This window comes from Poromitra crassiceps, assembly GCF_964638095.1.
Source record: "Poromitra crassiceps genome assembly, chromosome: 4".
Classification (NCBI taxonomy): domain Eukaryota; kingdom Metazoa; phylum Chordata; class Actinopteri; order Beryciformes; family Melamphaidae; genus Poromitra; species Poromitra crassiceps.
Window position 1 is genome coordinate 65783622 of NC_139626.1, and position 15353 is coordinate 65798974.

The 15353-nt window shown below is 40.9% G+C and overlaps 2 protein-coding genes across 2 annotated transcripts in view; both read right to left on the reverse strand.

Moving 5' to 3' along the window:
* LOC310775420 (NACHT, LRR and PYD domains-containing protein 3-like) overlaps positions 1-15353 on the reverse strand; it is an 888839-nt gene that overhangs the window by 257459 nt on the left and 616027 nt on the right. The gene's annotated exons all lie outside the window — the stretch shown is intronic.
* The window catches only part of LOC310774939 (eukaryotic initiation factor 4A-III-like), a gene marked incomplete at its 5' end in the record, with an annotated part of 39724 nt that overhangs the window by 10333 nt on the left and 14038 nt on the right, over positions 1-15353 (reverse strand). Inside the window, 6 exons of the mRNA XM_083635029.1 lie at positions 603-683; positions 2056-2188; positions 2373-2435; positions 4490-4556; positions 5638-5710; positions 14153-14211. Of these exons, the coding sequence (XP_083491155.1) occupies positions 603-683; positions 2056-2188; positions 2373-2435; positions 4490-4556; positions 5638-5710; positions 14153-14211 (476 nt within the window). The remainder of the gene's footprint in view (positions 1-602; positions 684-2055; positions 2189-2372; positions 2436-4489; positions 4557-5637; positions 5711-14152; positions 14212-15353) is intronic.

Consider the following 15353-nt stretch of genomic DNA (forward strand, 5'->3'; position numbering starts at 1 on the left):
TGTGAGAATCTGCAGTCTGCTCTATCAGCTGATTTCTACGTTCTGCTGTGGATTAAAAAACAAAATACAATCAGAACTCTGTCTCAACACGTCTCTCTCTCTCTCTACAGTGTAGAGAAGCTCGCTTCATATAGTCTATAATGTCTAGGTCTATAATGCATTATAGACATCATAGACATGGGCGTCATAGAAAGTTACAGATGACTCCTTTAACCCATTGATACCTGATGCAGCATTTGTGTGTATATCCCTCATTTGTGTGCGTATCCCTTTAAGACCGCGAACCGGTCTTAAAGGGATACACACACAAATGCTGCATCAGGTATCAATGGGTTAACACTGTCAGACCCAAGAAGATTGGAGGTTGTGTCGTTCATAGCCAGATACAGGACCTAAAACACATTTACATGCAATAGCATTGTGAGGCTGAACAACAGGACCCACTGACGATGTAAATGTGGTCTAAAAAGATGTGGAATAAAAAAAATTACAGGTCATTATTATTATTATTTAAAATAGCTAAAAGTGATGTAATTTTGTAACCAAGGGTTGTACAGGGGTTCTAAATCCTTCCTGCCCGGACAGGAAGTGTCTCTCCTCACCTTTGTTGAGCATCTCGTCAGCTTCGTCCAGCACCAGCATCTTGATGGCTCTCGTCCTCAGACTCCTGCGACGAATCATGTCTGAGGAAACACAAACAACTCAGCTTCATATTGGCTGCCTCAGTCGCACAAACAACTCAGCTTCCTATTGGCTGCCTCAGTCACATGACACTGGACACAAGATTCATAAATCCCAATATTGATATTTTAATATAATGCCTTTTCCCGTGGATGCTTAAAGCTTTAAAGCCGCTATTTTGTCCCTTCGTCGCACCCGTACTTGTAGTCAAGCCGGTCACAGCTGTTTCCTGTCTGTGCAGGAAGAGAAAGACAGCAATGCGCTTCTAAATGGCTCGTTTTACTTTAAGAAACTCCCAAATGGCACAGTGGACAAGTCAACAGTAGTTTGCACCTTGTGTAAAATGGAATTAAAATATCACCGAAGTACATCGAGTTTAAGCATACCGGAGCGCAGCAGCTAGCTCGCGCGAGACTCATCACTCATTCTTCCTTCAGAGTCTCAGATGCGCGGGTCCTCTAACGGTTACCACTGGGAGGTCGGCTCCAATGGCTTCACGCGATATACACGTTATCAATATACACAGTTTCCAATACCGAGCCATTATTCACATGGAAGTGCCAAAGTTTTTAGCTCAGACACAGCCTTCTTCAGCTGTGTCATTTTGTGTTTCGACTGTTCCACAGCGCCGCCGCCGGAAGTATCGGTTCTAATAATATAATAATACGCTTTATTTGTATAGCACCTTTCATACATAGAATGCAGCTCAAAGTGCTGGGTTCTGGAGCGTGGACTGCACTGTTTACAATTGTGCATTTATTTTCTATTCAAGATATATTTTGTAGACGTCGTTCTATTGAATTGAAAATAAATCTAAAATTCAAGATCACAAAGTACATTTATTTGCATTAATTTGATTCCCAATCACGACACACTGGTAAGAATTATTAATATCGAATTAAAAATGCTTTGAAATGCAAAATAATGGCATTTTAAACATGAGATACAAAGATGCGATTAACTATAGTTAATCGCAAGATTAATCGCGATTAAGAATATGAATCGTTTGACAGCCCTATATATTATACGTCGGTCAAAACAGTTCATTAACTTTAATCGGTTACATTCTTAACGGCAGTTAACCGACTACCGGTTAATCATTAACATCCCTAGTCTCTACTGGGATGGATGGATAGATAGATAGATAGATAGATAGATAGATAGATAGATAGATAGATAGATAGATAGATAGATAAGATAGATAAGATAGATAAGATAAGATACAGTAGATAGATAGATAGATAGATAGATAAGATGGATAAGATAAGATAGATAGATAGATAGATTAGATTAATAGATAGATAGATAGATAGATAGATAGATAGATAGATAGATAGATAGATAGATAGATAGATAGATAGATGTGTGACTCACCGAACACCCGGCCGGGCGTCCCGGCCACCACGTGCTGGCCGTAGTCCAGCTTCCTGATGTCCTCGCCCACATTGGTCCCCCCGATGCACGAGTGACACTGAACACTCATGTAGTCCCCCAGAGCCAGGAGCACCTACACACACACGCAAATGCACACAAAACACACATAACCTAACCAACCAGAACAGACACAGCTCAGTAAATGAGTAAGTGAGGCGTGTGATTGGCTGGTTGAGACGTGTGATTGGCTGGGTGAGGCGTGTGATTGGCTGGGTGAGGCATGCGATTGGCTGGGTGAGGCGTGTGGGTGGGGCTACCTTCTGGATCTGTCCGGCCAGCTCTCTGGTCGGGGCGAGGATCAACGCCTGGGTCTCCCTCACCTGCAGACATGACAGCAATTAAGAGGGGGAGTGTGTGTGTGTGGATTGTGTAAGCCACAGTATTTCCAAAGTCAAATGCTTGAAATGAGCTTGAGTCAAATATAAACTCAAATCAAACTGATCATGTATAATTTTCTTTCCAAATCCTTTGTCTTTTCATCAAGACAGTTAATAATAATAAAATAAGATAGTTTGGATTTGTTTGTTTGCTGCAGAATTCAGTTTGTGTTATTTCAGAGTTTTCGGTCTTTGTTGTTATTGTAAAGTGTGGAAAATAGTCAAAGTAAAGAGAAATGTGGTGTGTCCAGACTGTTGTTGGACAGTCTAGCTACTGTAGCTCCTCATTGGATGGCCGGGAGGACGTGGAGGAGAGTGACAGAATGCATCTGAGATAAGAATAGGAAGATGCTTAAGAACTGTAGTTCAGCTTACAGTTGATATATTCTGATATTCTGTCTACTGTTCCATGGGCCATCTCTGCTTCGTTCGGCAAGCTAGGGCCTAAAAAAAAAATAAGTTTGGTTCCTGTTGGTTGTCATTTCGGTGATGGGTTGGTAGGGAATTTATTTTATTTTATTTTTTTATTTTTTTTCCCAGTGGCAGCAAGGGATAGATAGGAAATATATATATATTTTTATTTTCCTTAAAATTACAGCAGCGATGGATACTTTTTTTCATAACATAGTTTACATGTACTCTACCACTGTGCTCTACACACGTTTTTATATGAACAAAATATTTAAGTCAATATGAATGCTTTCATATCAAACATGTTTGATATTTAGGACTGAAAATCTGCGTGAATAGCCTACATCATCCTGCTGCTGTGCAAGCCTCCCGTCATTATCGTTTATCTCCCCTAGAATCTCAAACATGCACACACTACAAGATTTGTAAATGTGGCGCACCATGCACTACAGGATATTATTAAGATTATCGGCAGGATAATCACCTTGACGCCCGGCCATACTCGTTTTTGGGGTTCCAGCAGTGACCAAAGCGCTCCGCCCCCACCTCACCTCTCTCTTTTCCTCATTTTCATGCACGTCTCGCCAAACAAATGAATCTCACGGTAGTTAGCATGCGTGTAAACAACGCGACTCTATTGTCTGTACAAGTGAGAACACAAACACATGGGCTACCAAAATATATTCCCCTGCTGCATGTCATGAGATCGGCAAAAGTTTGGATAGACTGGATTGCTTCCCGCAGCAGCAATGCCTTTTCCCCCCCACACTGCCTGGCTGATAGACAGGTAGGAGATTACAGCCTCTGACTGGCAGGAACTCAAAACTGCGATATAACAACTTTTTATTCATTGGTCATTCATTGTGATATAAATTAGTGACATTTTCCCCCAAATCCTCATGGTTCTGTGCTGTTGGTATTCGGTAGCCTATCTGATGCGTGCTGCAGTGCAGCGCATCAAATGAGCTGCGTCAATTAACGATAATGACGGGAGTCTGGCGCAGCAGCAGAATGATGTATTCGCGCAGATTTTCAGTCCTAAATATCAAACATGTTTGATATGATCGGGACGGCCCCGATGAGGCTGTGAGCAGATCGGGAGGTTTAAGATTGGATCTGCAAACAGCTCACACTAAAATCCTGTAGTGTGAGCCAGCCATAGCGCCACCGTCAAATCAACATGCTCATAAAATAAATTGGGTCGCACGTAAATTGACAGGGTCGGTCGGAAACCGGAACCGAACTTTATTTTTTTTAGGCCTAAGCTAACGTAGCTATGGGTCTATGAACGTCAATAGCGTGCCAAAGACACACCCTCTCCCTCTCCATGGGATTTCATTCGCCATTCATTTCTCCATAGACCTTGTGCAAAATGCTTCTAAAAGTTGTCTTACTTGGTCAAACCAAGCAATTCAACTATACTTAGAATCAGGGGAGACCATATGACTGTTGACTTTTTTTTCGGGTGGGCGAATTTCAACGAAAAGTCGACTTTGGCCCAGTGAATTTCAAATAGCGTTTTTGTTAGAAATGCTCGTCCCTAGTAAACTCACCTGGATGTCCAGACATTAAACAGGTAAACTCACCTGGATGTCAAGGCACTGCAGCACAGAGACGCAGAACGTGGCAGTCTTTCCTGTTCCAGACTGAGACCTGCACACACAGAGAGACAGCTAAGACACTGTGTGTGTATGTGTGTGTGTGTGTGTGTGTGTGTGTGTGTGTGTGTGTGTGTGAAAGAGAAAGAAGCAGCTCAGAGAACCCTCTGCTAAACATGAGCTGTGGATCATAACCATAGAATCAGGACAAACTATCCCCACAGTTACTCTGCTAGACATGGCTCAAACCACTTCATCACTGCCTAAACATGGGGAGAAGCTCTGGTTTTGAGGGCAGTGCTGCTGCCTATACTGGAGAGGAAAGGTACAGAACAGGCTACAATCCTGGATCAAATTAGATGTTTTGAATGCATTTATTCCTCTAGTATTCTTCTCAGAGATCGACTGCAGCGGGAATATGTCTAGACTATAGCCTATTTGTTCAGCACGTCATACATCATTCTGGGCAAGCTTAGGACGCATCACTCATCGTTATTGAAACACAGACAACATGCACGCTCCTATCTGCATTTGTGGACACAAATATGAGCCAATATTTCGTCAACATTGCCTTGATGAGAAATAATGTGGCTTAAAACGTGTTGGCATGGGGAATAGCCTAAACTCAGTCATGGAGATATCAAAGTTGAAATGCTAGTATCGTGACTAGGGATGTAACGATAACCGGTTTTAATGATAACGTGCTAAAATTCCGCTTCAAATTTTCATTATCATTAAAACCATGTTACAGTGATTACAGTGCTTTGAAAAACATGGTAAATACTGTCCATCATCAACCAACCGGCAACCGTCTCCCAGATGCCTTGGAGAAATGATTTCAGTGAGTGTATCAATCCTTTTTGGGTCTGAGTTTTCAATATAAAACTTAGTGAAATGATTTCTGTGAGTGTATTCGTACTTTTTGAACATTTTCAGCACATTTTAACAAACCGTGATAATACGATAACGGTGATAATTTTGGTCACGATAATCATGATGTGAAATTTTCATACCGTTACTGTACATCTCTAATCGTGACAACGCTATCAACGAGTACTCGTGCTCATCCCTAGAAGAGAGGAGAGGAGATGAGGAGAGGAAAGGAAAGGAGGAGAGGAGATGAGAGGAGAGCTTACTGAGCGATGACGTCTCTGCCTTTGATGATCTGTTTGATGGCTCTCTGCTGGATGGCCGACGGCTTCTCAAAGCCTGAGGAGGAAAAACATCCGAGGTCAGAAGTGTGCCTGCAGCATGGAGTGTGTTACAGCTTCAGAGGACTATTCTTTCTGTTTGTTTCTTACTGTTTCCAGTGAAAAGAATCTAGTGTGACTGTGAACTCTGTCCTTTTAGAACATCATGGACGGGGACACAGAATGGACCCTCCATGACCTCCATCCTGACTCCAGTGGGAAGAGACCCACCACCCCTATTACTATTATTAGTCCTGTTTTTATTACAGTTGACACAGTTACTGCTGTTGTAAATGTGCATCAAAATCTGCCGATTCCGATTGATCGGAGGACCCCTAACTACGAGTGAGAGAAAGCCTGGTGACGCAAGGTTAAGTGAGAGGGGGGGCTGGGTAGGCTTGCCGCGGTAGTCGGTGTTACCGATGTTACACGGGAGTGGGGGATACACCGATTTACATAACATGTCCACCGGTAACACAGTTTGTTTTTACGGAGGAAGGAATGAAAGGAAAACTCTGAGATGGGAAGTAACGAAGTACAAATACTTCGTTACTGTACTTAAGTAGATTTTTCGAGTATCTGTACTTTACTTGAGTATTTAATTTTCTGACAACTTTTTACTTTTACTCGTTACATTTTAACACAAGTATCTGTACTTTTACTTGTGTACATTTTCAAAACAGGTTAGTTACTTTTGTTTAAATGCACGAGAATGTAATTTAAAAACGAGTAGAAACGGGAGAACGGAGCAGAAGTAATAGACGAGTTTCCCAGCGCTGCTGATAAAAGCTCATTCCAGCTCCGCCAATAGTATGACTTGGCACTCCTCCGGGGCGTGGACAAAGAAGCACAAGGAAGAGAAACACGGATTTTCTCTGAGGGGAGACACCGGGAGACACACGCAGACATTAGGGGCCGTGCAGACAGCCAGCACTTATTAGCGCTCCTCTTTTTGCAATTCATTCTCTATAAGTACGCGCTTAGCGCGCATCTCTTTCAAGAAGTATTTCATCGCGTTTAAAAGCTGGTGGTGGTTTTTTTAGCGCATCGCTCTGGGCGCTGAAAGCTGAGGAAAGTTTAACAGGAAAAGCGCCCTGCTCCTCTTCACTCCTCCCACCTCCTCTCCCAGGAGAGGAAGATTTTCATCTCGCTGCTTCCAGAGTTGCCAATAATCTGGCTTTTCAAAGCGTTCTTTTTTAAATAACCGCTCCCTGCGTGCATGGCCCCTTATGGTGTTGTTCTAACACATATATTCAGTTTGTGCACTGTCAACATTCAGCTAATATGGAATATGGTGGTGTTCTAACACCACAGACAGTTCTGTCTTAATAATAAACCTTGAATTTGTGAATGTGATCAACCTGTGGACATTCAGTTCCTTATCCATTAGGTATCAGTATCATATCAGTGATACTGCACTTTGTAAGGGACACCTTGTATCCAGCAGTTAAACTTGTCTAACTATTTGCACATTCATATATCATGGAAATATTAATGAGGGAGGACTAGATATGATTTTAATGGGGGGGGTTTTGTGTGGAAAAACCATAGCACACTATTTAAAGTAGAGTTTTAAGATGTGTAAAACATTTGATATAATTTATCCTCAAATTATATTCTATGATGTGAGGTTCAGCCATTCAGAAAGATACAGTAAAAATACTTTTACTTTTACTCGTTGGGTACATTTCAGAGCCTGTACTTTTTTACTTTTACTTGAGTAAAATAAGTTAATCAGTACTTCTACTTTTACCAGAGTAGTTTTTTACACAAGTAACTGTACTTCTACTCAAGTACAGAATGTCAGTACTTTTCCCATCTCTGCCGATACCGATATATATCACGATATAGCATATTTTCTGTAAATTCTATTTATATAAAATGACCACATGGCCATTTATTTATGTAGCAGTTAAACCAGTTAAAATGTTGTCAAACCTCACAAAGGATACATGCATTCAGAATACAGATAAGCATGGCTATTCTTTACAACACAAATAATAATAATTAGTTGCAGGGCAGTAGAATGAAACACAAACTGAACCACACCACCAGTTCGATTTTCAAAGAGGACACTAGCATTTGCTATTGATGCGTTTGATTTAAGCACTAATCTGGAATCATATCTAAAAGCGGCCACTAGGCGGCAGTATTTCTTTAGTCAACGTCAAAATACCTACATGTTCAGTAGAAGAAGAATAAAACGCACTCCAACCAACACAACTCACCCAGGGAAAGCTAAAAGCTAAAGCTAATGATAGACGTTTTGTTGTCGGCCCTCACTGGATTTCTTTGGGATGATGAGAGGATGGGAGGAGATGTTTTGCCAGGTTTAACGTTAGGAGGACACACGCAAATATGGATCAAACGTGGACTTAACACAGCGCAAATGCCTGGGTAGACTAGGCGGATGGAGTGGAGGTAACATCTCCCTGCTCTTTAGCCTACTCACCGGCTGATTTGTGTCACCACTTATAAAGGGACGCAAGGGGCTTGTTGACACAGAGTCTGGTGCGTGTGTGGACTGTGGACGTGAGTAAAAAATAAAACAGAATGAAGAAAGCACAGCGTCATCCAAATGACGGACAATATTGCCATAAAGAGTGTGATTTGCAACACAACGATATAAACGATAGAGCATCATATCAGACGAAATACATTTTCTATCGTCCAGACGAAATATATCATCATATCGCCCAGCCCTAGCTGCCTCCACAACGCCGCTATGTTTTCAGATCCAGTTACTCCCTCAACTGAACAAGGCAGGGATACGCTTCCCCGGTTCAAGGCCTTCACCTCCTTCCAGAACCCAGTTACATTACAGCTAAGGAGCTTATCTGCCATAGAGTCTGCTCTAATAAGTTGTTCATGTCAACGTAGCTGATGGCTGATTTGTATCTGGCATGTGTGAACTTTTTGTAGTCCAGAGAAGGTCCCTGCCTGGGCCTGCCTGCCTGAACCCACTCACTGTAAGCTTCCCTGGCTGCAGCATGATGAGGAGCTACATGTTTCTGCCAACCTGGTTTACCCGGCTTACTTTTTGCCCTATTTGCATATGTAAAGCAAGTACTGGCATTACAGATGGTTTCAGCTATAGTCTCATACATAGCGCAAAGAGCAATATGGTGAGCTTTGTTCTTACAATTAAGATCAGAACACATAATAGGATCATAAGGCAAAAACACATTGTTCAGAAGAGCATCAGTTCTTTCACCATACGACCTGATATCATCATCTGAGAGTTTTGACCAGTCTACTTTAGCTCTAGAGCCGTCATTGCTCTCCCGACTCAACTCTGGGAGACTGTCCACCTCAATATAAAAAGTAAAAGGAATGTGGTCACTCATGCTTCATATACAATCTCCATAGAGTGGATATTGGCATGAGCATCGGCCGTGGTGACACAGTGATCTAGCCAGGATGTAGTGTGCCAGGCTTCACTAATATAAGTATAGCTGTCAGCTGGTAAGAGCACTTGGCTGGATATTATGAGATCACTGTCCTCACAAAGGTGAACCAGGTGCTTGGCAAATAGGGAGCTTTTATCTGTTATGTCAGCATTCCAGTCGCCTACGACATAAACACAAGTACAAGGATTATCCTGCATAAAAGAGTGTATAAAAGCAAGTTTACTTAGGTAGTCATCCTCATTGTGCAGTGACAAGTCAAGAGAAGCTTTTATGTTGACGATTGTCTAAAATCTGTTAAAACAGAGGAAGATGCTGTGTCACTGTGCAAGGAACTGAAAAATGTATGTGCGAAAGGAGGATTCAACTTAACCAAATGGATAACTAACAGCAGAGCTGTGTTGGCTTCAATCCCTGAAAGTGAAAGAGCCAAAGAGGCAGACAATCTGGATTTGGAGTCAGAAAAAAGCCTTCCCATTGAGAGAGCATTGGGAATTCAATGGCATGTGGAAGATGATGTCTTCAAATTTCAAGTCGCTCTGAAATCTCAGTCAGTCACAAGACGAGAGGCATACTCTCTACAGTAAGTTCTGTATATGACCCATAGGGATTTCTTTCCCCGTTTGTCTTTACTGCAAAGCTCGTTCTGCAGGAGTTGTGTAAACTCAATTACGGATGGGATGAAGAAATTCCAGATGCCCTCAAGAAACAGAACCAAACAGAACCCAGCAGATCATGCTTCTCGTGGGTTATCAGATGATTATTTCTTGAAGTGTAAAACATGGCTCAAATGGCCAGATCTTCCTGACAAACTTAGCTTGATCAGCGCAGATGATCATGACGATCCTGAAGTAAAGAAGGAAAAGATTAGTGTGAACACAATTGTCCATATGGAGCTTGAAGCAACAAGCAAACTTCTTCACTACTACTCAGACTGGAGAAACTTGAAAAGAGCAGTAGCTTGGTTTCTACGTTTGAAAGACCTGTTATTACAACTAAGCAGGAAAAGAAAGGGAATTCTCACATCCGTGCAAGCACAGGGAATGGACAAGGATAAGCAGCTACATTTGATTGAAAAGGAAATGAAAACCTTGAAGGACACTAAAAGACAGTTGTCTCTCTCTAAAGACGACCTAGAAAAGGCAGAAACATCAATCTTGGGCTTTTGCCAAAAACAAGCTTGCTCAGAAGAGCTGGAACTTCTACAAACAGGAAATCCTTTGAAAAGGAAGAGCTCATTATACAAGCTGGATCCATTGATTGAGAATGAACTTTTACGAGTTGGAGGACAATTGAAGAAAACGACAATGCCAGTAGAAGTAAAGCATCCAACTATTGTTCCAAAGAATCACCATGTCTCCAAAAACCTACTCAGAAATATCCATCAACAAGTTGGTCATAGCGGACAAAATCATACTGTATGCTATCCAGATTAAGACAAAAATATTGGATACCATCTGCAAGTGCAACGGCAAGGAGGATAATATCTGAATGTACTGTGTGCCGACGCCTACAGGGCACCGCAGGGCACTGTTGGGAAGTAACGAGTTACTAGTTACTCGTTACTGTAATAATATTACTTTTTCCAAGTAACGAGTAGTGTAACGAATTACTATAGAATATAAGTAATAATATTACAGTTACTTCAAGATAAAACAACTCGTTAGTCGTTACATCTTTTGTTGAGTCCATTCTGTGATGCCGCTGCGCTGCAAAACGACACGCAGTCGGCATTCACTGATCACAAGCAGCATGGCTTTTAACGCTCCCAAAACAAGGTGACGTCACCGCAGAGCACATTAAGAGCACCAACAGGCAGGCAGCACACCTCCCTCTCTGCCCTGCTGAGCCAAGGAGGAAAATCCGTGGCTGGATATATTCCCATGACTTTGTTTTTGTCGGGAAGAAAGGTGACACATTGAACATCAAAGTCAAATGTAAACGGTGTCCAGGACAGGTAGGCTACTAACACTCTTTCCTCTGTGAAAAACACAAGCTCAAACTTCCTAACGTTAACGTTACGAGACGAGAGGACAGCACAACAGAAACCGGAAAACTGTTAAAATACAGAGATAATGTAAAAACTCACAAGCTGGTGGACATCAAACATTGCTGTTATTATTGTCAGGTTAATGTTAATGTTGCAGAGCTAACGTTATCTGTGACACAAACTTGTTAAGCAAAGATGTAGCCTATACGTATTGAGTTTGCATTGGCAGTGCATACTGCATTCTATAAAACAGAAGCTGTTTAAAAGATTGCATCTTGTCATCACTTTGAGCCAGGTGTGCTCTTCATCAAGCATCTCTGTAGGAAGCTGTGCTCTGGCAAAGCGATTGGTTTAAATGGAACGGCACATAATAGACCTAGTTCACACATTCGCCCCGCAAAGTCTGCATTTTGATGAGAAAAACGCCATGGGCCTTTTTCACAACGGCCATTTGTGTCTAGAAGACAGAGTATACACAGGTGCAACCAACTAACTAATTAGGGCTCCAGCACTGGAACACCTAAATGGACTGGAAGTTGGAAGCCCTAATTAACATCTTGGTGCACCTGTGTTACCTCCTGCCTTTTAGACACAAAATCGCTGCAGTGAAAATGGCCTATTGCCATTTGTGTGGAATGTAACGGAAAAGTAATATAACGAGTATCTAACAAATTACTTTTGGCATGGAGTAATAAGTAAAGTAATAATATTACTTTTGAAAATAGTAACGAGTAATATGTAATATATTACTTTTTTAGTAATCAGTGCCCAACACTGCCGCAGGGGAACAAAAAATGGCAGATCTACCTAAAGACAGAGTTACACCTGCTTCCGCCATTTACGTATGTTGGAGTTGATAAGTAAAAATAAGATGCTGACAGGTTTTAACTACATTAATGTGACTCTCTCTTCTTCTCTGTCAGGTTGTAACTACATTAATGTGACTCTCTCTTCTTCTCTGTCAGGTTTTAACTACATTAATGTGACTTTCTCTTCTTCTCTGACAGGTTTTAACTACATTAATGTGACTCTCTCTTCTTCTCTGACAGGTTTTAACTACATTAATGTGACTCTCTCTTCTTCTCTGTCAGGTTTTAACTACATTAATGTGACTCTCTTCTTCTCTGTCAGGTTTTAACTACATTAATGTGACTCTTCTTCTCTGTCAGGTTTTAACTACATTAATGTGACTCTTCTTCTCTGTCAGGTTTTAACTACATTAATGTGACTCCTCTCTTCTTCTCTGTCAGGTTGTAACTACATTAATGTGACTCTTCTTCTCTGTCAGGTTTTAACTACATTAATGTGACTCTCTCTTCTTCTCTGTCAGGTTGTAACTACATTAATGTGACTCTTCTTCTCTGTCAGGTTTTAACTACATTAATGTGACTCTCTCTTCTTCTCTGTCAGGTTGTAACTACATTAATGTGACTCTTCTTCTCTGTCAGGTTCTAACTACATTAATGTGACTCTCTCTTCTTCTCTGTCAGGTTTTAACTACATTAATGTGACTTTCTCTTCTTCTCTGTCAGGTTTTAACTACATTAATGTGACTTTCTCTTCTTCTCTGTCAGGTTTTAACTACATTAATGTGACTTTCTCTTCTTCTCTGACAGGTTTTAACTACATTAATGTGACTCTCTCTTCTTCTCTGACAGGTTTTAACTACATTAATGTGATTCTCTCTTCTTCTCTGTCAGGTTTTAACTACATTAATGTGACTCTCTCTTCTTCTCTGTCAGGTTTTAACTACATTAATGTGACTCTCTCTTCTTCTCTGTCAGGTTGTAACTACATTAATGTGACTCTTCTTCTCTGTCAGGTTCTAACTACATTAATGTGACTCTCTCTTCTTCTCTGTCAGGTTTTAACTACATTAATGTGACTTTCTCTTCTTCTCTGTCAGGTTTTAACTACATTAATGTGACTTTCTCTTCTTCTCTGTCAGGTTTTAACTACATTAATGTGACTTTCTCTTCTTCTCTGACAGGTTTTAACTACATTAATGTGACTCTCTCTTCTTCTCTGACAGGTTTTAACTACATTAATGTGATTCTCTCTTCTTCTCTGTCAGGTTTTAACTACATTAATGTGACTCTCTCTTCTTCTCTGACAGGTTTTAACTACATTAATGTGACTCTCTCTTCTTCTCTGACAGGTTCTAACTACATTAATGTGACTCTCTCTTCTTCTCTGTCAGGTTTTAACTACATTAATGTGACTTTCTCTTCTTCTCTGTCAGGTTTTAACTACATTAATGTGACTTTCTCTTCTTCTCTGTCAGGTTTTAACTACATTAATGTGACTTTCTCTTCTTCTCTGACAGGTTTTAACTACATTAATGTGACTCTCTCTTCTTCTCTGTCAGGTTTTAACTACATTAATGTGACTTTCTCTTCTTCTCTGACAGGTTTTAACTACATTAATGTGACTCTCTCTTCTTCTCTGACAGGTTTTAACTACATTAATGTGACTCTCTCTTCTTCTCTGTCAGGTTTTAACTACATTAATGTGACTCTCTTCTTCTCTGTCAGGTTTTAACTACATGTGACTCTTCTTCTCTGTCAGGTTTTAACTACATTAATGTGACTTTCTCTTCTTCTCTGTCAGGTTTTAACTACATTAATGTGACTTTCTCTTCTTCTCTGACAGGTTTTAACTACATTAATGTGACTCTCTCTTCTTCTCTGACAGGTTTTAACTACATTAATGTGATTCTCTCTTCTTCTCTGTCAGGTTTTAACTACATTAATGTGACTCTCTCTTCTTCTCTGTCAGGTTTTAACTACATTAATGTGACTCTCTCTTCTTCTCTGTCAGGTTGTAACTACATTAATGTGACTCTTCTTCTCTGTCAGGTTCTAACTACATTAATGTGACTCTCTCTTCTTCTCTGTCAGGTTTTAACTACATTAATGTGACTTTCTCTTCTTCTCTGTCAGGTTTTAACTACATTAATGTGACTTTCTCTTCTTCTCTGTCAGGTTTTAACTACATTAATGTGACTTTCTCTTCTTCTCTGACAGGTTTTAACTATTGTTCCAACAATGGCGGCTGCTCTCACCTCTGTCTACCGCGCCTCGGAGGCTTCTCCTGCCGCTGTCCGGACGCCGCCGACGGCCGCTGTGTGGAGCCCAACCAATGAGGAGACAAGTCTGCTGAGGACAACACACACACACAGACACACACACACACACTCCTCAACTGCAATGTTGGCGTTTTCTCTTGTTCTTACATACTTGAAGTGAAAGTGGGCGTGGTGAAAGTGGGCGTGGTCACTGACGTGTGGCGTCTCGTGAGTCTCCGCCCCTGAAAGCTGTCAAACCTCAGTGTGTGATGTGAAACGTGTCGGGCGTCAGAGACTAATTAAAGGGACAGTTCACCCCCAAATCAAAAATACATAATGTTTCCTCTCACCTGTAGTGCCATTTATCCATCATTCTAGATGGTTTTGTGAGTTTGCTGAGTTTTGGAGATATTGGCTGTAGAGATGTCTGTCTTCTCTCCAATACAGTGGAACTGGACGGCACGCGGCGTGGTCCTCAAAGCACCGCAAATAAATAAATAAATACATTTGAAAAACTCAACAGCAATGTCTCTTTCCAGAAATCATGACCCGGTTACTCAAGATATTTCACAGACCTTCTTGTGAGCAATTTCATATAGGAACTGTTTTCTTTAGGCCGAACTACACCCACTAGCTGATAGCTAGCTGCTGCTGCTAGCGCCAACATCAAAACGATCCAGATGTAGATAGCACTAATAGAACTAGAGGTAAGAAGAAAAAGATGTATTTTTGATTTTGGGTGAGCTCTCCCTTTAAGCCATCTTTTCTTACAAACCTGTCTCTGATCTGTTCGTACAGCATGTGATTCTTCCTCAGCTTGAAGAGTTTGGCTTCAAAATGAACAAGTGACGTCTAATCTGACAAAAACATTAACAGCACAAAATCACACATTACTAAACTAATTCTGCTGCTTTTGGATGGACAGCAGGTACCCTGGGGAGGGTTTGCTTGGGAAAATGAATGAATAAACTGCAGACTGGATAATATAAAAAATATATGTTAAAGGTACAGTACTGAACAATGAACTTCAGGTTTTATGTGTTTTTTGTTTTGTTTTGTTTTTTATAAAATGGATATACTGTATAGCGTTTTGACAATGAAACCCTGTAGTTGTTCCTTATAGATTTTTTGTATCTTATTGATTTCAGATCTGGACGATATTTCAAGAAACAGAGTCAGTCAGGCAGATAAGTGAAAA